The sequence below is a fragment of the Rana temporaria genome, chromosome 5, assembly GCF_905171775.1.
Source record: "Rana temporaria chromosome 5, aRanTem1.1, whole genome shotgun sequence".
Lineage (NCBI taxonomy): Eukaryota > Metazoa > Chordata > Amphibia > Anura > Ranidae > Rana > Rana temporaria.
The window spans coordinates 374179792-374202929 of NC_053493.1; the positions used below are offsets into that span (position 1 = coordinate 374179792).

The 23138-nt window shown below is 40.2% G+C and overlaps 1 protein-coding gene across 1 annotated transcript in view; it reads right to left on the reverse strand.

Annotated features, from left to right (window-relative positions):
- ANGPT1 (angiopoietin 1) overlaps positions 1–23138 on the reverse strand; it is a 406724-nt gene that overhangs the window by 77868 nt on the left and 305718 nt on the right. The window contains exons 5-7 of the mRNA XM_040354850.1: positions 11212–11339; positions 7526–7627; positions 2702–2868 (exon numbers count right to left, since the gene is read on the reverse strand). Of these exons, the coding sequence (XP_040210784.1) occupies positions 2702–2868; positions 7526–7627; positions 11212–11339 (397 nt within the window). The remainder of the gene's footprint in view (positions 1–2701; positions 2869–7525; positions 7628–11211; positions 11340–23138) is intronic.

The following is a 23138-nucleotide window of genomic DNA, read 5'->3' on the forward strand; positions in this document are numbered from 1 at the left end:
TGCAAAACAGTGATATAACCAGTCTGAAGATGGTAGGAACCTAAAAAATACTAACTGGAGTTTTTAAAGTTTTCCATAAAAGCAGGAACAGCAATACAGTAACAGCTCATTTCAGACACAACAGCACATTCACAATAGTCAGCACAACTTCATATGAAATGTCAGGTCTAGTGTAGATAAATTTATAGTTAATCAACAATTAAGCCTTCCACTATAAATATGTGATTGTAATAACAAGTAAGGTAAGAAGAAATATGCTTAGGTGGTTTGCACACTTTGGAAAAAAATTTTTTTTTAAATAAATTAATTAAAGCAAAAGCTTCTCAACTTGATTTTAAAGTGACTGTAAAGTCATTTTTTTTTAGGTAAAAATAACAAACATGTTATACTTACCTCCCCTGTGTAGTGGTTTTGCATAGAGCAGCCTGGATCCTCCTCTTCTTGGGTCCCTCTTTGGCTCTCCTGGCCCCACCATTCTGTTGAATGCCCCCACAGCAAGCAGCTTGCTATGGGGGCACCTGAGCCGAGTCACAGCTCTCTGTGTCCATTCAGACACAGAGCCACGGCCCGGTCCCACCCCCTTCTCTTTTCATTGGCTGACTGACTATTATTGACAACTGTGGGAGCCAATGGTGCCGCTCTGCTGTCTCAGCCAATGAGGAAGTGACTGAGTCCCGGGCAGTTGAGACATTCCTACAACATTGCTCGATCTAGAGGAAGCTCAAGTTAGGGGGGCTGCTGCACACATAGAATGCATTAAGATAAAAAACCTTCTGACTTTACAATCACTTTAAGGTGTTTGGTAAGCTTTGCAAGTTACCAGTGCCTAGAACATATTTCTGGTGATATCAAAAAGGGAATCAAAGTAATACAAACAAGTGCAAGCAAAAATGCTGTTTTTTTTTTTTCCTTAACCATGATTGGGTATTCTTTGCAAAGTGAAGCCTTACATCATTGAGCCCAGGTTCACACTGGGCTGTTGGAATGTTCGAGTTCAGCTGAACTCGCACGATTTCACTCCCGCTTGTCAGTCACGATTTCAGCCGTGATTTCAGAGACATATGTGCAGGTTTTTGCACAGATGTCAATGTAAATATCGGCCTGAAATCGCAAAAAGTAGTACAGAAACTACTTTTGAAATCGGTGCAGTGTCGCAGATGCGGCGTCGCACCGATTAGGACGGTGCCATTTCAGTTAAATGCCGCCGATTTGACATGCGATTTGACACGTCAAATCGTACCAATGTGAACCAGGGCTTACTAAGCTCTGGAGCAACTGTACTTGCAGAGTGCAACTGCACATTGCAAAGTGCACATTCTTTTTATATTTAGTAAATCAACACTATTGACTTCACAAAATCCTGTTTTTTATATCATCGTCATATATATATAGGTATTCAAATAGAGCACAACATCATTGTACAAGGTGAACATTCAACACATATTTAATAAATCAAGTCCAATGAGGCAGGGTAAGCATAACACGGTATATTAGGTAATGTAAATCTCTAAGATGTCCCTAAGAGGGTACAGGTGTCTTTTAACATAAAAAAAGGAAAAGTCAGAGCAAACACCGTGACATACAGGACCAACACTTATTTAACCATTATTGGAATACACACATAGCTGGATTCAGAGACGTTTACACCGGCGTATCAGTAGATACGCCGTCGTAGCTCTGAATCGATGCCGTCGTAAATTTAAGCGTATTCTGGAAACCAGATACGCTTAAATTAGGCTAAGATACGAGCGGCGTAAGTCTCCTACGCTGTCGTATCTTAGGGTACATATTTACGCTGGCCGCTAGGTGGCGCTTCTGCAATTTTGGGCGTAGAAGATGCAAATGAGCTAGATACACCGATTCAGAAACGTACGTGCGCCCGGCACATTTTTTTACGTCGTTTACGTAAGGCTTTTTCCCGGCGTAAAGTTAGTCGAACAAAGAGTTGGCCTAGCCAATGTTAAGTATGGCCGTCGTTCCCGCGTCGAAATTTGAAAATTTTACGTTGTTTGCGTAAGACGTCCGTGAATGGGGCTGGACGTAATTTACATTCACGTCGAAACCAATACGTCCTTGCGGCGTACTTTGGAGCAATGCACACTGGGATATGTCCACGGACGGCGCATGCCGTCAATCACGTCGGGTCACCAGTCATTAACATAAAACACGCCCCCCTGTTCCACATTTGAATTATGCGCGCTTAGGCTGGCCCATTTACGCTACGCCGCCGTAACTTAGGAGGCAAGTGCTTTGTGAATACAGCACTTGCCTCTCTGACTTACAGCGGCGTAGCGTATATACGATACGCTACGCCGCCTCAAAATTAAGCCAGTCTATCTGAATCTAGCTAACAGTGTCAAAGTTTAGACTGCCTAGACTGCATGAGATTCAAAAGTACTAAAGGTACAACAGATCCATACCATTTAAGCTACCACTTAGTTGAGCCTAAACGGCTTTAAATGCAATCAGAATTCCATTAGAATATCCAACTCCAGTGTATTGCTTATTCCCATCTTAGAAGATTCAATTTTACACTTGCTTCATGTTCTGAATCATGTCATAGGCATTTTACGAGCCCATAAATTGTCTGTCTCACTTTTCCCTTGGATTGTTATTTTATCAGTTGTTTCAAAGTATTAAATTAACCCTGTGGGCAGCTTTGGTTCCTAGATGTATAACTTGATGACATCACATTCCTTACCTGTAATTCTGTTTCTCATTTCCTATGTGGAATCTGTCATACTGTGCGTGTGCGTGATTGCCTTCCCAGTCCATTAAGTCAATTCTCATTGAATACTGCCTTTGGCTCGTTATTGCAAATATAAACTCGTTCCCCAGCCAAAATTCACCAGATGGGCTGCCAAACCCCTAGAGGAAAATTAGTAGAATAAAAAAGATTTATCAGAGAGCACAAATGATATTAATGCTTTTTACAAGGTCATTATGTGTTATTTTATACATGTATTTATTAACATAACTGCCATTAGACATGGACATAACTTATTCTTGATACTTGGAAAGAAGCTAGAAAGTTTTCTAAACAGTCTCATAGAATCTTGTAAAGTGATATTAAAGGATATTAAAGGATATGTCAGGGCAAATTAACAAGACATACTCAGTACACCTCTGCAATACACACACATTTCACACAGGTATTCATTTACACACAGGTATCTCCTCCCCCCTAAAGGGTGCCAAATGTGACACCGAAGAAGGGTATTCCGAAAAAGCGTAAGTTCCATTTTTGGGTGGAACTCTGCTTTTAGACATTAATGGTAAGGCTGAATGTACCAAGTTGATTGATCGATCAACTTGGGTACAGCCAGCCTACCGGATCATCTTGCAATTATCACAAGCGGCTGCTATAGCCACTAGCGAGAGACGGCCCCCTCTTTTCGCTCCCGCTGGGAGCAGACAATGGCCCGACAGGAGGGATTCCCACATCAACACTGTCTATGGTTGCATGAAAGAAATTTGTTTTCTGTATAGCCAGCCTAAGTAGTAAAGCAAGTATAGGCATGATAGCCCCCCTGTCTACACCTTTAAAAAGAACAATAGCAGCTCCCATAATACTTTTTGGCAAGCTTTGTTAATGAGGTTGGCTGATATTATACAGTGTGTTGTGCAATGCTCAGGTAAGGAGGTGGAAGGATATGAAGAAATGTTGAGGAGGGGTGGAGCTCAAACCAATACCACAAAAGTCCATTACTGCCCTTCGAGTCTCTTTAATTTGTAATTTTACAGCATCTTCACTATGAGATTATATCCAGAAATGTAAGGATAGTCAGTGTTAAAACATCTATTTAAATGTGCTTCCCTCTTGGCCTGAAATTAAATTAGATGTTAGAATTCTGGGGTAGATGAAGAATGGAGTCTGGTTAAACAGATTTTTTTTTTTTTATTCAGAGAGATAAAATGAAACCAGCCACCTGTGTTAGACAAACTGTGTTTCCTATCAAGTCCTTTAGTTTCCCACAAAATGAAATTTTGCTAAATGAATTTACATTTGTCTCGGTGCTCTTATAAACATGACTGGTCAACCCAGTTTCCAGTTACTTGTATGAAATGATTGAAAACCAAATACGCATTAAAAAAAATAGTTTTACATTCACATTTTTACAGTGAAATCTATCCAAGTCACAATTAGATGTTGTGATATTCTATCCGCTGAAATCATAATTAAGTTAACACAATGTTTGATCTTTAATCGTATAGCCACAGTGAGAAATCTGCTTCAAAGGGTACAATAATAGACAAATGATTCCATGCACAGAGAAGAGCAGGAGAATAGCACTAGGGAAGGAGGGAAAAGGGAATGGTAGAAGAAACAGTTTATCCTGCATGTAGAAGACTCTTAGGAGAAGTCTTACCCATCTTTTTTATACTGTATCTGGCTCAAGTTCAAGCAGTGTTATTGAGATCAAAAAATGGGCAGCAAGATTTTTTGAAAAAACAAAAAACAGTACTGTACAGTAAGACAATTGATTTTAGAACACGAGGTTCAAAATAAATGCGTAAACGGCATCACTTGTGCACATTGCATCACTCCTCTTACATGGGCAACATTTGATCTACTTTCAGCATCTATGTGATGCTGAAATCTCACATTTAGAGCACTACTAGCAGGCTGAATTATAATAATATCATAAATATATAACAAGTAACAAATAAATAATGTAAACTATAATAAGACCTTAATTTGCTGGTCAGGTGACTAGAAAGAGCCAGTGACATCCATGGTTGACTTAGCAAATAGTAGGAGTGTTGAGAGCTGGGGAAAAGGCTAAATATAGAGAAACCCCCCATAAAGTACTCAAAAGGTACCCAAACATAAAGATGGTGTTTCCAGGTTAGGAAGCATGGGATAAAATGCACCATTCCTTAGACATAAAAATATGGAAATAAGGATCGATCAATGTATCCGCATATGACGATGACATTTACATTATTGTTTTACTTTAGGAACAAGGTTGTCATTTCCTAGAAAGCTCACCCATACTGAAAGTTCTAATACTGTTCAACTACCTTGCCTCGGAAAAGGCCCAAGGCACACTCTCAGAAGAGTTCTTAAAATATTTCCTATACAGATTTACAGTCAAATAGATCAAACTGTTATGCCCCGTACACACCATCACTTTATGTGATGAAAAAAAAACGACATTTTCTGTGAAGTAAAAAATGACGTTTTTGAAACTTAAATTTTCAAAGACGAAGTTGCCTACACACCATCGTTTTTCTCACAATGTTCTAGCAAAGCGAGGTTACGTTCACCGCGTTTTTCCATTGAAGCTCGCTTCATAAGTAGCTTCTGGGCATGCGCGGGTGAAAAAACTTCGTTTTAAACGACGTTTTTTGCTACACACTGTCAATTTCTGTGAAGTAAAAGTTGACGTTTTGAAAAACGACACATAAAATTGAAGCATGCTTCAATTTTTTTTGGTCGTTTTTTAGAAGACATAAAACGACGTTTTCCCCCACACATGGTCATTTAAAGTGACGTTTTTAAAAACGTCATTTTTTTTCATCACATAAAGTGATGGTGTACGCGGCATTAGGGAACAGATGGTGTTCAGAACAGAACAGATTTCAGAAACTGTAAAAAGTCCAACTTGTACTTTTCTCTAATGATTAGAAACATTTGCCTCCTGCTCCTAAGCAGCCACATTTGGTGTCAGTCAGAGAATGAAAGCTCAATGCATGATTGCTATCTCTGAAATAAATGCCTATTCGATTTCGGAGCTCTTGTCGTGATAGAGTGCTGCTTGAATGTCTACCTGCCTATTCTTTCAATATTTCTGTAAAGATGGCAGCACCAAAGAGCAGGCTTTTGATGTCTACACAGGGGCGGCATTTACAGTTAGATAACATGCGTACAATACTTTCAATGCACATAGCAAGGTTGATTTCACACAAAAAGTTAGATAGTGAATCTTTTTTTGGGAATATTCTCAACTTTAGTAAATTTGCTTCATAATCTTATCAGAAGATTTTTGTTGAAATGATCTGCCAACAGCATATCCATAGGTATATATTTCAGATAGGACTGAGGCCTGGTGTCCAGGATATGTAGAGGAAGGCAATCGGGAACACATTTTACCCAGGGGTACCCACTGCTTTCATTGGTAACTAACTTATGTATTATTCTGTAGACAGAGACAAAACTGTTTCGGGACATGGAAGGCAGGTACATGGCATTAGAGGTGAGTAAATGTAATTTGCATTTGGGTTGGTTGAGTTGAATGAGAAGATTCTCATTCCACCCTACACAAAAACATTCATGGGAACAAGAAGTATTTTATTTAATATATTCATTTTAAATCCATGAACATATATATATGTATATACCACATTGCTAAATTTAGATGCAAACTTGATTTTAGCTAATGGACCATATCTTCTGTGAATTCTACCAGAAGGTCTCTATATATGGTGGTCATTAAACAGTATTTGCTTTATCTCTGCTTGTCATTCTGCTACTTCAAGCATGAAAGCACAGTTCCATACATCTGCACAGAATCTAATGGAAATTGCTAAAAATACTTTGATACCGTGCCATTTATCACTGAACGTAAAACAGGCTTATCCAATGTTCACTGGTTGTTTAAAGTGATTACTTGCATATGAAAGAAATGACTCCAAAGTAAACTCCAGATATTATCACAGAAAAGCATTAAATTAAGTAGTCTTAAACCAAACTTGGTGAGCAGACATGAAACACCCAGTGACAGGAATGCCTGGGACAACTTATTTAGAGGTGCATGGATGTGACCTTTAGCACAGAATGGGAACCTTTTTGGATACGATTTACAGTCTGATTGACCCACCCAACTGGTCATTCAATATTTCAGTTTAAAGTGAAAAAATCAACCAAGTTCAATTGCAAAAGAAGCAACTGGGGAGATCAAAAAAATCTAAAAAAAACTAATGTTTTTTCGGATTTGATCCTTTCATTTTTTTTATTTACAAAGAAAAACAATTAAATTAACAACCACATTTCCTTTAATTTTTCAATCAAAATCAGTAAAAAAAACACAGAAAGAAATGTGTCAAATCAGATAAAAATGGCAGAGCTGGTTGAAATTTAGATAAAAAAAAAAATGTGTGCCCATTATTGAACAACATTTTTTAAGATTTAATTAGGTTTATTTAATAAAGGCATAACGGCTTTTCACTTTGCAAAAAACAATAAAACAATTCATTAGTGCTTAGTGAATGAGGTGAAGCTCAGCTGAATTCCATCATCCAACCACATGCAAGCAAAAATACAGTTTTAATATTTCTCCTCCATTTGATTGGTTATAGTTTGCAAAATTATTCTTACCACATTCATTAAGCTATAGAATTCCCTTCCAAGGGGAACAGCCTGTTTACCTTTAGTAAATGAACCCCCTCACGTATAAAGGTATACATATTATTTTTTATGTATATTCTGTACAATTTCCTTCTCCCATATCATAAAAGAAACACAAACGAGACAATCTGGTTTGCTACTAATTATACCAGTGAGTTTTACTAATACATTTACCATTTTATATTCTTTCCAGCCTCTTTGGAAATCCACGGTTCCATCTTCTCTGTGCTGAATTGCTGTCCAGCCTCCACCTGCCGTTTCCATATTACAATACACCTTAAGGAACCAAACGAGATAAGGAGAAATGTAATGTATATTTTTAGTTGAATGTTCATTTAGATGTGTTTTATTTATTTTTTAGAGTATTATAAAAAGTTAAAAGTTTAAAAAAGGAGTACAAGAAAACATAAATGTTTATAAGACAGTGGAGGGGTAGGTGGAAATAAACACATTTATTTGATTTATTCTTTCTGCCAAGACTTCCAGGATCCATATACGTACACATCCCACTGCTTTCACTGGATGAGAAATCATGTATGTGAACTGGTGGAATAATACTGGTTATTTGATAAATGCTGACTATCATTTCTGAATCCAAAAGCCAATGGTGTAGTAGGTACTCTCTGCAGTAGCAGTAAATACGTGGTTCTTGGGATGGAACACAGCAACAACAGCCCACTTGGAAGAGTGTTAACACTCCTTGCCCAAAACTGACTTCTCCTTTCATTGCATTTCAAATCATTCAACTGTAATGCATTTATGTATTTTAACATCTGTTCAGTCATATCCAGTTTTCATCAGCTCTGTGGGCTAGATCTTTGGGCTCCATGCCTGATACACTTGAGAGACTTTTTCCTTAGAGTTTTCCTTGCACATTTTTCACACGGTAAGTAGGTCTTTCTTCAACCCTTCCCAACTTGGGACCAGCATGCAGAATGTGATAACACAAGTGCATGGTCAATTTGTTCGAAGACAATTTACAGTGGAGCCAAATAACCTACCAGCATATCTTTGAAGTGTGGGGGGAAATCCACACAAATCCAGGCAAAACATGCAAATAGTGTTCTGGCTGATATTTGATCTAAGGACTCCATTGCTGTAGGGCACATCCCATATGAGGATGCTATGGGGTGGCAATGCTGCTGCACTAGTCTTGAATTTATAGCAGCATTTTCACACCATCACAGCTAGCTGCATGAGGGTAAATTTACGGATGAGAATTTGCAGGCGGACCAAAGGAAAATAAGTGCAGATGCATTTTTTTTAACAGAAGGCCATAGTTCTAATTTAATAGAGAGTACAGTAACCCAATAACAAAAACTGCTCAAACTTTTCCAGTTGACCTCTTTTAAAAAGCTAGTACAAAATATAAACAGCAGTTGCAGCAAGATTTGTGCTACTGTTGAGATAATTAATGACCAAAATAAATCCATAAAAGTTGACCTGCTCATGTATACGTGAAATAGTTTTACAAAAAAAAACACCCAGCCAAGGTGGAAGCATTTTTCTAGACCAGAGTCAATTTCATCTTGAACAACACTGGCTTTTGAAGGTCAATGCTTTCCTGTGTTTTGCTCTCATTCCTGGTTTTACTACTTTGGAAAAAGCCCAGGAGGATTAGTGAGTAAGTAAGGTGGTACACAACTTTAAAGAAAGGACCTGAGTGATTTAACGTTTTGGAAGTACATGCTTTACTTAATACAGTACAAGTCTCTGTGTCTAATTCTGTGTGATTTACTATCCAGTCTAGCCTCGCCTAACAAACCGCTTACACAACATGCGCTTGTTGGCAAAGAAGTACAATCTAGTGATCAGAATCCACACTCTTCCCTAATCCCAATGTTCTATGATGATTTCACAGTTTATTTTGAATAAACAATAATAATACAGTAGAACAAGGTTTGTGGAGCAATGTATTTATATTAGAGAAAAACGTGTACTAGCAACCTACTTTGAGGCTTGTGAAGCTCAGAAAGAAAATAAGCTAATATAAAAGAGTACCATAGCCTGTTCAGTAATATCAGAAAAGTCACACACTTGGAAACTTCAATCTGAACAAATGATAAAAAAAAGTATCAGCAGTGATAAGCTTCAGGTAAAACTGCATGCTAAAAATATCAGCGGATCCAGACACATTGTTAGGTGCAATTTTAATTTATTCTTAACTTTTCCTGTAAAAATTGGACTTGGCCCATCATATTTATGGACTAATGGAAAGACTCAAGAGCAGGTAGAGTTAAGTGAGTCTTTGGGGTAAAAAAAGTTGACTTGTGCACATAACTTTATCAGCCTAGACCTCTGGATCTTCCGAGGTCTAAGCAAAACTTCACCTAGGGGAAGTTCCACTCCTTCTCTTTCTCCCCTCCTCCCCTGCCACATTTGGAACTTGGGGGGTTCCCAATTTTGCTTGGATCACCTTCTTAGTGGTGGTTCCCCTTCCCCACTTCCTCTCAGCCTGGAGAATTATGGGACACGATACAGATCCCAAAAAGCTGAGGGACCATTCACAAAGCACAGCGTGGCTCTTACATGTGCAGTGGGCAGCCAGCTATGACACAGCATGGAGTCACAGCTGGCTGCCCACAGTTAAGATGCCAGTGCCATGACCCAAAGACCAGTGAAGAAACCGGTTTGGGTGAGGACAGCACTGGTTCCCTGGACCAGTGTACAAGAAATGTATTCATGTCTGACTAGCCTTATGCCTTGTGATGAAAAAAAAAACGACGTTTTGAATCATGAAATAAAACGACGTTTTTGAAACTTCATTTTCAAAAACGACGTTGCCTACACACCATCGTTTTTTAAAATGCTCTAGCAAAGCGTGGTTACGCTCAGCACGTACGACGGCACTCTTTTCCATTGAAGCTAGCTTCATAACTTGCTTCTGAGCATGCGCGGGTTTAAAAACGTCGTTTTGAAACTTCGTTTTGCCCACACACTATCATTTTCATTGACACAAAAAACGACGTTTTGAAAAACGACACAAAAAATTTGAGCATGTTCGAAAAAAAATTTTGTCGTTTTTCAGAAGACATAAAACAACGTTTTCCCCACACACGGTCATTTTAAATGACGTTTTCAAAAACGTCATCACAAAAAACGACCGTCTGCACGTGGCATTAGACTTTAGTTCAGTCAAAACGATCTCCTTGTATTAGGTAGTTTGGGTGAGACTTACAGTAAAGCCTTTGTCTCATTTTATGACATTCTGTGAACTTGGTGGGATTCACCAACACTTTCTGTCCTGGTGTCTCCTGCCATGAGCAGGTAAAGTGGAAATCTAAAGTGTAAGGCCCCGTACACACGACCAGTTTCCTCGGCAGAATTCAGCTTCCGACCGAGTTTCTGGCTGAATTCTGCCGAGAAACCCGGCCGTGTGTACACTTTCGGCCGAGGAAGCCGACGAGGAGCTCGGCGAGGAAATAGAGAACATGTTCTCTATTTCCTCGTTGTTCTATGGGAGCTCTCGGCCCGCCGAGCTCCTCGGCGGCTTCAGGGCTGAACTGGCTGAGGAACTCGATGTGTTTGGCACGTCGAGTTCCTCGGCCGTGTGTACGAGGCCTAACAGTTCTTACCAGAATAGCCCTAAAAGGAAATTCTCCCAATAATGACACCCATTCCAATAACAACTGTAAATAACGGGATTTCCTCAAATGTTTTTCAACTCCATTCTCTATTGATTTTATATCTCCGGGACAGGAAGTGTGGAAATATCTGTCCAATGATGACACCGACAGCCATACAAATTTCACAGAGGTTCTAATGCTTTCCTGCTCTATCCAAAACTAAGCAAAGATTCAATTACACATTCTACTTGAATACATAATTGTACACGTAATACATTGAAATACAGTCTTTACCTTTTTAGGTTCAGAAACGTTGTTTATATATATTGTGTACACCCCACTTTTGTTGAAGCCTGCATGGTATAGATCTGCACAGTCTCTGAAAGGTTTCTCTTCATCTCTCTTTGCATTCTTTATTGAAACTGCAAATAAAATAGATAAGTAAAAAAAAATAGGCTGTGAATTAGTCTATGATCCACATAAATGGTTTCAATTGATTGTAGGACTTTATTACACAAGGCCTCCTTTTTAATTCTTTCAGCATAGGTGCTGATTTTGACATGGTTACCACACAGTGTCTCTACTGCATTTATCCACATGAAGGGGTTGTAAAGGTTCATGTTTTTTCACCTTAATGCACCCTATGCATTAAGGTGAAAAAACACCTGGCAATCACGGGCCCCCCAGCCCCCTGTTTTGCTAACCTGTGACAGTTCACCTGCTCGGCGCGTCCCCAGCGTCCTCTTCTCCACGGAGTCTCAGCGTTGATTGGATAGATTGATAGCAGCTCCATTTTACCTCCCCTTTCTTTATGTCTTTCTTACCAACTCCACTCTGTGGAGCTTTGGGGGTAGGCAGCAGCCACAACTGTTTTTACCATAGCGCCGAAAATATCAACTTATTTCAGCACAATCAGAACTATAATAGTGTCTACTAAAATGCAGTAGTAACAGGATCAGCCCCAATGACTGTCAACACTTAAAAAAAATATTTTAGCCTACATTTATGAAGACATTTTATTTTATTGGATATATTTTATAACTAAAAGTACAAAATATTGTTGTTTTTTTTTTGTAAATTTTCAATCTTTTTTCAGTTATATAATAAAAAAATAAAAAATACAGTGGTGATCAAATACCACCAAAAGAAAGCTCTATTTGCATAAAATGATATACATATTTTATGTGGGTAAAGTGTTGCATGACTGAGGTATTGTCAGGTAAAGCAGTACAGTGCTGAATAGCAAAAAATGGTCTGGTCATGAAGGGGGTAAAGCCTTCCGGGGGTCAAGTAGTTAAATCTCAAGCAGTGTTGTCAGCCCTGCATGAATTCTTCTTTGATTGGCTACAGAATACCTCCCCCTCTACTTATCTCCATATGATCCCTTATCACATAACAGGTAGGTGTGTTGAAGTCCAGCAGGACAGAATTGGGCAGGACTGACAAATATCGCTTGGGATATTAGCAAAGCAGAGGCAGCATTGTTAGCTCACTACAGGATGTTAAGAGCTCAATGAATCTCTAGCAGAATCAGCAGGTATTGTTCTGTACTTACAGTGTAATTAAAACCAAACTCCAGGTATGATCTTTATACTCACATTAGTTCAGCTTGGCACAATGTAAGTATGCATATCTCATACCTGAGGTTCCTCTGGAATCGCTGTAGTAGTCTGCTCTACTACAGTGATCACTGCGATCTCTGTGGTCCTGTGCAAAGACTGCTTACTGCACCTCTGCCACCTCTGCCACTTACATAATGCTTTGTGTTTATTTTAATGAATGCAAGCAGTTCTTCGATCTTACACGGTGGAGAGAAGGGACAGAGAATGCTTTGTATTCATTGATAAAATAATGATGGTGACACAGAACCCTGACGATTGCGGCGATCACTGTTTGCACCGCCTACTACAGTGATTTGTGAGCTTGCACAGTGGTCCCTCAGGAATAGAATATGCATATTTACATTGGTCCAAGCTGGTGCAATATAAGCATGCAAAATTAGGATCATACAAAATACAAAGGAAAATTCAAATATGTACTCAATATGTTTTTTATTTTGCCCAGATTAGCATTTTACGTATTTTCCATGCAGAGTTCATGAAACTGAAATATCTGCTTCCTTAATTACTACTTCTGTGGTATTAAAAAATCGAATTAAGAAGTAATTGTTGGGCAAATAGCCCAGTATGGGTTATTTCCCTGCTCAAATTATGCCTGGCCTTTAATTAGGAGGCCATCAAAACAATAATTACTTTGAATGAAATAGCTAATGATCATTAATAAAGCAATCCCAGCTGTGTTTTATTCTCAGGATACACACATTGGCACTGATATCTACATTTCAATGTGGATGCAATTCATCTTAGGAATGATTTGGATTGTGAATGCAGGTGTGGGGTTCATGTAATGACAAGTTTCCCAGGAGGTTAATTGTAGTGGTTTGTAAAAAGGACTGGCTTACTTTGATGACCCTTTCCTGATGTATAATGACTTCACAGAAATCACAATGCAGAATTTGCATTCTAGCCAAAACTTTTTATTTGTACTTTTGAAAAGAATAGTTCATGGTTTGTAGGCAGGGGTCACTTGGTTGTCCCTTTAAAGAAGGTGTATTCTTTACATCCTTTCGGGAAGGGGAAATAATTAATTTGCTTCCTGGCAGGATCTTATATACCGTAAGCATGGGGTGGAGTTTAGTACATTTAGTTTGAGCTAGCTGATGGGAACAGCAGAGCTAAGAGAAAGAGGGAGGATGTAAGGGCTTAATTCTTTCTTTGCTACACCCAGGATGGGCATTTTTAATACTGAGCACTGACAGTAGACCACCACAGAGAGAGGAACTGTTTTGCTAAATGGAGGAGATGACATTTATTAAAAAATTATATTAAAAACGAGTTGGACTGAGCTTGTGGCTGCTTCAAGTATGTGGAGTGGATCCTGAATACCTCTGATGCTGTAAAAGTGAGATAGCACCCCATTAAGCACAGCTAGACTGTGAATATCATTAAGAAAACACTTTGGGAGATAGGGTCTCGCCCGGTGAACCAAGTCTGTGAAAACATTGTCAGGCTAGGGGATGATGGTAGATAGGGGACAGCAGCCCTATCCTGTACCACGTAAAGACACCAGCCCCAAAGCATGAGGTGTCCCCAGCCGGAGAAGTGTCATTGCTATAGGTGACCAGGAATTTGGTGAGTGTGTGTTTACAGCACTCTATGTCTCAGACACACCAAACATGCACATGTGCAGCAGACAGGGGCTTCTGGAAGGGCTGTGGACAGTAAGTATGGTTGAGGTGGTAGGCCTCTACAAGCCCTGTTGAGAGGTCCATTGTGGAGAGCATCTGGGTGAGAGATATCACATTTTGGACATGCTTTCAGGTTAGATTCACACTTAGGTTTTTTTTTCTGTCTGTATGCCATTGGGGAGATGTCCCTTCTTTTACTGTCTCAGAATTAATGGAGTGGGGATCTCTCCAAAATAAGGAAAATCCTCTATTAAACAGTTTCGCCAAAACAGGTGTTGCCATTGGAAGATTTCCCCACTTGATGCCCCATCAACAATGGTTACCAAGACAAATAGAGTGGATGGGTCTCTTCAATGTGGGCATATGCAGCATTAGAAATCTGAGGGTTGAACCCTGCTGTTCTCTATTAAAACAAAAACAAAAAAACAGGAGGTTATCCACATGGTTTTTCAATTATTTTTAGCCTACTCCTATTAATCTTAATGATCCTGAACTCTGTAAACTTACTCAATGAAGACCCCCACACATTTATTTCCTTGAATTCTGTGAAACGTAGTGACTATGTCCTGTGGGTAGGCACTGCGGTGTCACACATTTCACAGAGCTTGCCTTCTGAACTACAGAGGTGCTGAGAGGAGAAGTTTCAGGATAAGGGGTCAGCACAGGAATCACTGCTTGCAGGCAGCAATATACAATGGGATATGTAGTCCTTAGAAATGGAAAGTAAACAGCAAAGGAAAAGTTGCAAAGCATGTTGGGAATCCAAGATGTCGTGGAAAGAAATGGCCAGCAGACCAAGACGATTTCCCCGACTTGTTCATTCCCCGACTTAGTTGGTTCACTTTGGTGGGGGTGGGTCAGCAACGCCATGTGACCTTTGACCTCTGGGAACCCGCCTTCTGACCTTTGACCTTTGGGGGAGGTCCCTGTTCCAATTCCTGAGTCCTAGCCATATTCTTCAATGGGAAACCCTAACCTCAACCCCAACCCTAACCCTAACCCCAACCCTAAGCCCTAACCCTAAGCCCTAACCCTGACCCTGACCCCTAACCCTAACCCCTAAGTCTAACCCCAAAACCAACCCTAACCCCTAACCCTAACCCCTTCCCTAACCCTAACCCCAACTCCATAGAAGGTTTATTTTGGATTGTCAAATACAATTATTGTTTGTATTGTTATTATACTGCTGATGTTATTTAAGTCCATATGTCAAATATTATATGGATAGCCAGATATCATCATTATCCACTTGAGTCACAGACAGAAATGGCTGACAGCCTAAGCCCAAGCTGTAGACAAATGCAATATTCAGTGCATATAGTCACGCCTAGAAATTGTACAAAAAACATCTGCTGTAAATTGTGATTCTCACTAATAACTTAGTCTTGTATTCAGGCATTATACGTTAGCTACATATGTGGGAAACCAGTTGCTGCTGCTAAGTTGTGTTAATAATGTATCTAACACTCAATTTAAAAAAATATATATATTTTAGTATTGGATAGGGCAATCAACCCAGCCAAGTTTGTTTTTGTTTGGATGTTTTTTTGCTGTCTGTACATAGTCACCAAGACAGAAAAGTTTAAGTTGTCGGTAAAACAGAAATGCATACATTTCTATGAGTGTGTGGCAGTCCCGTATTAAAATAAGTCAATCTTTTGATTGACTTCTGTCAAAGAAACATGTTGGATATTTTTCCTTGATCTGTATATTGATCTGTATATTCTGTATATTTTGACAACAGCGGGTGGATCCAGCCATCCACCTAATTTTTGTGGAAGTTGGAATCGGTTCTTTTTGGGGGTTTTTTCAGCAACGAAAAAAACTAACAATGTATGGCTAGCTTTAGAGAGGATTTCCATAATTTTGCAGAAATATACTATCACTGCCTTATGTGTCTATAATACAGGAAATGAAGGAATCAAAAATATAGGTTAGGAATTTGGGTCCAGAAATTACTGTTGACAAGCTGGTTTAAAAAGACCATTGAACTGAGAATTACAGAGGTGGAAATTATAATCAAAAAGTGCTGACTCTTTGTCATCCATATTCTGAGGAGTCACCAGAATTTTAGAAAATACAGATGGGAAATCACCAGCTGTATGAACCAACAGTGCAAGTGGACAAGCCATCAAAATGTTTCATCTATTCAGGAACAGACTTTGGGCTTTTAGCCATTTATCTGTATCCATGATCAGAAATTAATTCTCCACTCATGTCCATAGTCACCTATTACCGAGTCTTAAAGGAGACCCAATAACCAAGGTAACACCCACGCCATGTGGATACAAAGTGCTTGAAATAAAGTGAAACAAATGAATAATAAAATTTGAAAATGTGCAGCTGCTGTCCTATATTCCCAATATGGGCTGTTGACCAATACAGGCTGGCTCTGAAAATTTCACGGTTAGATGACGAAACATATTAGTCAACTGTTCCCCTGCATCACTTCCGGTCTAACGACAGGAACGCTAGCCAAGCCATAGGCGGCATCCATTTTGTTGAATTGTTAGTACGGGCCATTTTTGAAACTATGAAAGACTCCCCCTCTGTTTCTTCTGTCTTCTCATCCATCATACTGCCTGCTTTTTGAATCCACTAGAGTGATATCGGCAGTTAGGATTGAATACTAGAAACCACCAGCACTATCAGGACAGGTCTCCCTAAACACCCACATACCTTGTAGGCTACCCTTTCTATACAGCAAGAGAGTCATTGCCATCTGGTGAGTGCATGGTGATACCGCTGTATGCATGAGGTGGAATAGTCACTACAAGGGGGATTCATGAGAAATAAGCACCCCAATAATCTTAGGACTTTGAACAATTTTTTATTAATTTCATCTTATTTTGCATGCAAGTAATTTATTTTTTATTTTTTGATAACCATTTCAGCTATATCTATATGTGTATGTAAGTTGGCACTGATAGTGATACTGATATTCACAGTTCAACAACATTGCGTTCACATATAGCACAGAGTTTGTAATAGCAAGCGCTGCCTAAGTTATATTGTATTAAATAGGAGAACCAACCCTTTGACTTAAATTTTTCACTAAAAACTCAGTTCCATTTTTTTTTGGGGACAACTGTCTCTGAAATAGAAAGCAGGGGGGAATCCTAACAGACAGCACCACACTCTGTAAAACTCTGTAAAACTTAATAAAACACAATCCTGGAATTTTAATTTCACTAGTTTGTGGTACTGTGACCCTACTCAAACGACATAACTAAAAGCCCCTATGCCCTGGAGAATAATGTTAACATAGAGTCCATCCCTGCACTCTATGTGATCACTGGGACATATATAAAGACGTGTTAGGAAATATAGCCCTGTAGCTCTACAGTGTGTCCAGAACTAAAAACAAATGAAAATATGTTCAGCATTTCACTTTAAAAATATCTTCATTCAAGATCAAGTTTCTTATGAAACTAAAACTCAACATGCTATATATTAAAATGCTATAATTAGCTACATTAATGTTCCCACTGCTTGGAAGAATTCTACATTTGGAAGTTTCACATGGGTCACTGGGACCTGAGATCAATAGGGAAGGATTATCCTATGCTACAATTATTTGTTTCTCAGTTATTTACATTTACTGCAAATGCAAAGGAGAGTTAAATACATGCAGTGAGCTTAAAGCGGAGTTCCACCCAAAAATTGAATTTCTGCTTTATGTGATGGTGACCCCCCTGATATGCCACATTTGGCATGCCATTTTTTTTTTTGAGGGGGAGCGGATACGCCATGGAGAGGAGGGGGGGAGCAGGGCTTTGCTGGACTGTGGGACAAGTGAGTGTTTGATTATTAAAACTCTGCTTTAAAGTCATTGTAAATTATATATATATTTTTTTAAATAACAAACATGTTATATTTAAAGTACCTGCTCCGTGCCATGGTTTTGCAAAGAGCAGCCCTGATCCTCCTCTTCTGGGGTCCCATGCTTGCATTCCTAGCTCCTCCCCCTGCCGAGTGTCCCCATAGCACGCAGCTTGCTATGGGGCACCCGTGCGGACTAGCTCCTGAGCGGTGCTCTGTGTGTCCATTGTGTCTCCACACAGAGCTCGGTTGACCCTAGTGGGAGCCAAAAGCTACCGCTGTTGTCTCTGAGCCAATAAGAAGGGAGAAAGCTGAGAGAGGGGGAACTGGGCGGGGAGTCGCACATTGAAGGTTTATTAACCTTCTACCTTAAGAACCACTTTAAATAACATGTTCTGTCTAGAAAAACCCACTGACTGATTTTTATGTGGGAACTAGGTGAAAGCGGTGTAAATCTTGGATAAAAACATTTATAAACAGATTCTTTTGACTTCCCACGACAGGATTAGTCATCGTATCTGTAGAACCCACCATAGGCCGGATTAAAAATGTGTGCATACTTGCACATTTGTATGTACCACTTGCCTGTTGGTACATGTCAATTTCTTAAGCAGAGTCAGATACAACCTCTATCAGGTTTGTGTTGCTGCCTGTGGGATATGCCCTCACTTTTAGCCCTAGTGACACCCTGTAAATGAGCGTGCAGTATGGTGTCACTGGTGTCACTGGGAGGTAGGGCATTATTTACAAAACCTTGTAGAGATTCTAAGTAGTTTCTACACTACCTAAAGCTGGCCATACACTAGTAGACGTTTGCTAGAAATTTTTCGTTCCCAGAATGTTTCTCTGATTTTTTAATCCTTAGTGGGGTCAAATTATGTTTTTTGTTGACCACAGAGTTGAGAAAATTGGAAAATTGGAGAATTGGAAAATTGGAAGAAGCAGGAAAAATTTTCTTGAACAAATTAATTACAAACAGTGTATATGGTTATCATTTTGGAATGTTCATTCACTCCAAAATCGAATGTTAAAAGCAATTACATTCAGGGCCAGTTCACACCATAGAAATTAAGTCTGGATGCATTCAAGATACTTTGCTGCATGCGCATTTTTGAATTTTTTTTATGCATTCCAGTGCGTTTTTGGTGAAGTTTTTGATGTGGTCCAGTGCATTTGTCCCACTCTTTTTTTCTTAACTTTTAATAAGAACATGTGTGTTCCAGTGCATTTTTGGTGCATTTAGGTGCATTCCAGTATGTTTTTTATACAAGGAAAAATAGCTGCTGCTCCAGGTGTATGATGATAACCTGAGGTGGAATATGTCGTAGAGTGCCTGTGCGGGCCCGCCTCCGTGGGAAACTTGTAAGAAAATAAATGGCTGCACATCCAGGAATTACGGTTGCCTTTTATTGTTCACGTAGGTCACGTAGACGCGTTTCACACAAACATCTTGTGCTTAATCATTACCTTACATTAATGATTAAGCACAAGATGTTTGTGTGAAACGCCTCTACGTGACCTCATGTTGGTGTCTATGGTGTTATCACTTTGAACAATAAAAGGCAATCGGAATTACTGGATGTGCAGCCAATTATTTTCTTACAAGTGTGTTTTTTATGCTTTTTTACAGCATTCCAGTGCAGTCCAGTGCAAGAAAAATGCAGCGTGTTCTACGTTTTTTTCTGGAACGCACTGGAACTAGGGTTGCCATCTGTCCAGGATTCACCCGGACAGTTCGGGTTTTGAATCATGTGACCAGGTTTCAGGCAGACTGAAACCCGGACACATTATTCAGACTGGGCTGTAGCTCCCAAGTAAACAAAATAGTAACACACAAATCTTTTGCTATCCAGGAGCTGCAGGCGGCTGTCTGAGGACAAGTTCGGCATCACTGGGGGGCGGGGTGATGATGTCAGCAAGAGCAATTTGGCCACAACCATTGTTCGCTCTGGTACGCTATGCGCACCTCATTAGGCCCCGTACTCACGACCAAACATGTCTGCTGAAACTGGTCCGCGGACCAGTTTCAGCAGACATGTTTGGCCGTGTGTAGGCCCGAGCGGACCATTTTTGGGCGGATCGGACAGGTTTCCAGCGGACAACTGTTTCCTGGACTTGCTTTAAAACAGTCCGCTGGAAACCTGTCCCCCCGACATGTACGGTCGTCTGTACAGACCTACCGTACATGTCCAGCCGCCCGCCATCCCTCGCATGCGTCGAATGACTTCGACGCATGCGTGGAAGCATTTAAAAGGCAGGCCCGCCCACGTTGACGCGTCATTGTCGCGGCGACACCGCGGACACGCCCCGCGTATTGTTTACGCGCGGAATTCTGTTCGATGGTGTGTACAGCCATCGAATAGAAGTCCCCGGGCAGACATGTCCGATGAAAACGGTCCGCGGACCGGTTTCATCGGACATGTCTGCTCGTGAGTACAAGGCCTTACTATTCTCCTTGGGGGCACCCGAAGGTGTCTCAGACCGCTAAAGTGTTCGGGTTTGTCTTGAAGAAAAGGTGGCAACCCTAACTGGAACTGCAAGCACTGGTGTGAACTATGCCATTGAAAACCATATGGCCTACTTTCCATGCGTTTTTGATGCAGAAACTGGACTGCATGTGGTGTGAACTGGCCCTTAGTTCATTAAATACACTGAGAATTTTCATATGAATGTTTGTATGAAAATCTACAGTACTTGTCTCTGGCCTGCTTAGCCATTTTGCCATCTGTTTGACCCTCCGTTTTTTTTTTTTTTTTCTGAACAAGTCAATTGGGCTCATTAACACACAATAACGTATAGAAACTTAGCGCAATTATGAAGAAGCAGTCCAGTGAGGCCATTCAAATTTCTCTTTTCCATTGAAGATAAAGCCAAACTGGTTGCTCTGGACAACAGTTCCACTTTTGCTTCAGTTTTGTTTTCTTTAGCTTTTGTAAATTAGTCCTATTATACTCTGTAACCTTTTGTTGCTCTGACATGCCTTAAGTGGATTGCAAACATTGCAGGTGCCTGAGAGAATACACACATATTGAACAGGATCTGTCACTTCTTCTACACAGAACTATCTAACTGAAACCAGATAGCAAGGCTAGACAAAGCGTTTATTTTTGCTAATAGGCTGCACTGACCACTATTGTCTGACATCTGCAGAACTCATTAGAAGGACTGAGAATACATAGCACACTGACCACAAGCCAGAGCATGAAAAGTTGACGTTCTGCTTCATTTCTGCTTAAGTGGGCCTTCAAGGAACCTTTGTAGCTGGAGACAAGTTTTTATAAACTGAGGAAGAATGTTGGATAAAACCATTGTTCATAACAGACGAAATCCTTTGCTCAGTAGAGATGTTTATTTATGCTGCTACAAGCAGAATAGCGAGCTGATGAAACTATCCACGTCAGAAACTGTGGGGTGATCAAATCCACATGTAACACATTGAGTATTCCGCAGGTCATATGTGATTAGATATTCCTGGGGTGCCAAATTGCTTGCTAGTCATGTTGGGTGAGCGGCTGCAAATCAATATCTTTTTAGCAACATCTGTGCTGGCCTGTTATTTACATTTACATTTACATTTAGTCCTAAAAATTCCCACAGTCCTGTAGATGGTGCCACCATACCCACTCAGAGCAAAGTGACATCCTGAGTGCTTTATACTCACCTTTCAAGTGCTCACCTGCTGCTCCTTCCTCAGCTAGTGGAGGTGTCTTCTCTGAAACTAAAAGACTGCAGCAGCATGATGGCATCACTCAAAGGGTGTCAGTCCACCTGCCCTCACCTATCCATTAAAATGCATGTGCCTCCACTGCAGTGTTGCCAACCACCAGTATTTTTACTGGCAGTCAGGAAAAAATGGTCACTTTTTTCCTGCCAGTAAATGCCATTAACCTCCCTGGCGGTATGATTCTTTCAGAAAAAACATGCTGAAAGCGGTACCATTATTTGCAAGGAAATTTGGCGTTTTATATTGTAGGTCTGTAATTTTTAGAAATAACTCACTTAAATCTGACCAAACAAGATTCTAATAGGCATCCCGGGTATGACATTTTTTTAAAAACAAAATTATAAATTATAATATAATAAATAATTATAAATAATTATAACAAATAATAATATAATTATAATAAAAATTATTCAATAATGTAATCAACTCAAAATCACTGAAATTTGCTAATTTGCAGAATTGTCGCTGTCATTTTTTTTTTTTTTATGACTAATTTCCCCACAAATCGCTATCGCACAATTCTGCAAGTGATTATAATTTATTATCGCTGTTTTTTAGCTCATCTAAAACTATTTTTGACATAAAGGGACACTTTTGGTTGCTATGGACAATCTACAGTTTGCAGGGAGAAAGAAACGTTTTTATTATATAAAATGACATGCATGACACAGGACAGACCACTAGGGACAAGGGGGGTGTGTATTTTTTACATACAGTACTGTAATCTATAAGATTACAGTATACTGTATGTAATGTGTTTGTTTACTTTTTTTAATTTGGCGCCGTTCTCCGTCCCCGTGCGTCGTAACGTCGCAGGGAACGGAGATCGGCGGCACAGGAGGACGCTGTGTGAATCGAGCGAGGTCCCGCTCGCTCACACAGCGCGGTGGCATCGCTGGATCCAGGGACAAGGTAAGTAAACCAAGCCTGTGGATCTAGCGAGGCAAGCCCGAGTCTGACTCTGGGTTACCGCTCGCAGCAGGAAAATCTAACCCCGAGTCAGACTCGGGAATACCGCCAGGGGGGTTAAGAGACAAAGGTTGCCAGTAAAAAATATGGCTGTGACGCTCGGCTCGGAACTGTGCATATGCAGCTCGGGTCCACAGCTGGCTGAGACCATCCAAGTGCCTGCTACAATGTGTTCTGTTGATGCAGGCGGAAGGGAGCGTGGGTCTGGTGGAGGCGTTGTCGTGTGATGTCATGGTGAAAGGGAGCAGAGCGGCCGAAGCCTCGTGTGTGGGTCTGCAAAACGGGAGTAAGGCAAGCCAGTGCTGTTTGAACTGAAGGGGACTGAAGGGACCACCTGGCATGGAGAGAGACTGTCACTGTGTATCAGTAGGGAATGTGTCGTGTCGGTGAGGTGTCATCATCATCTGTGATGCTGCACACTGCTGTCAGTATCACTGTGAGAGTCAGTTTCATGAGTGC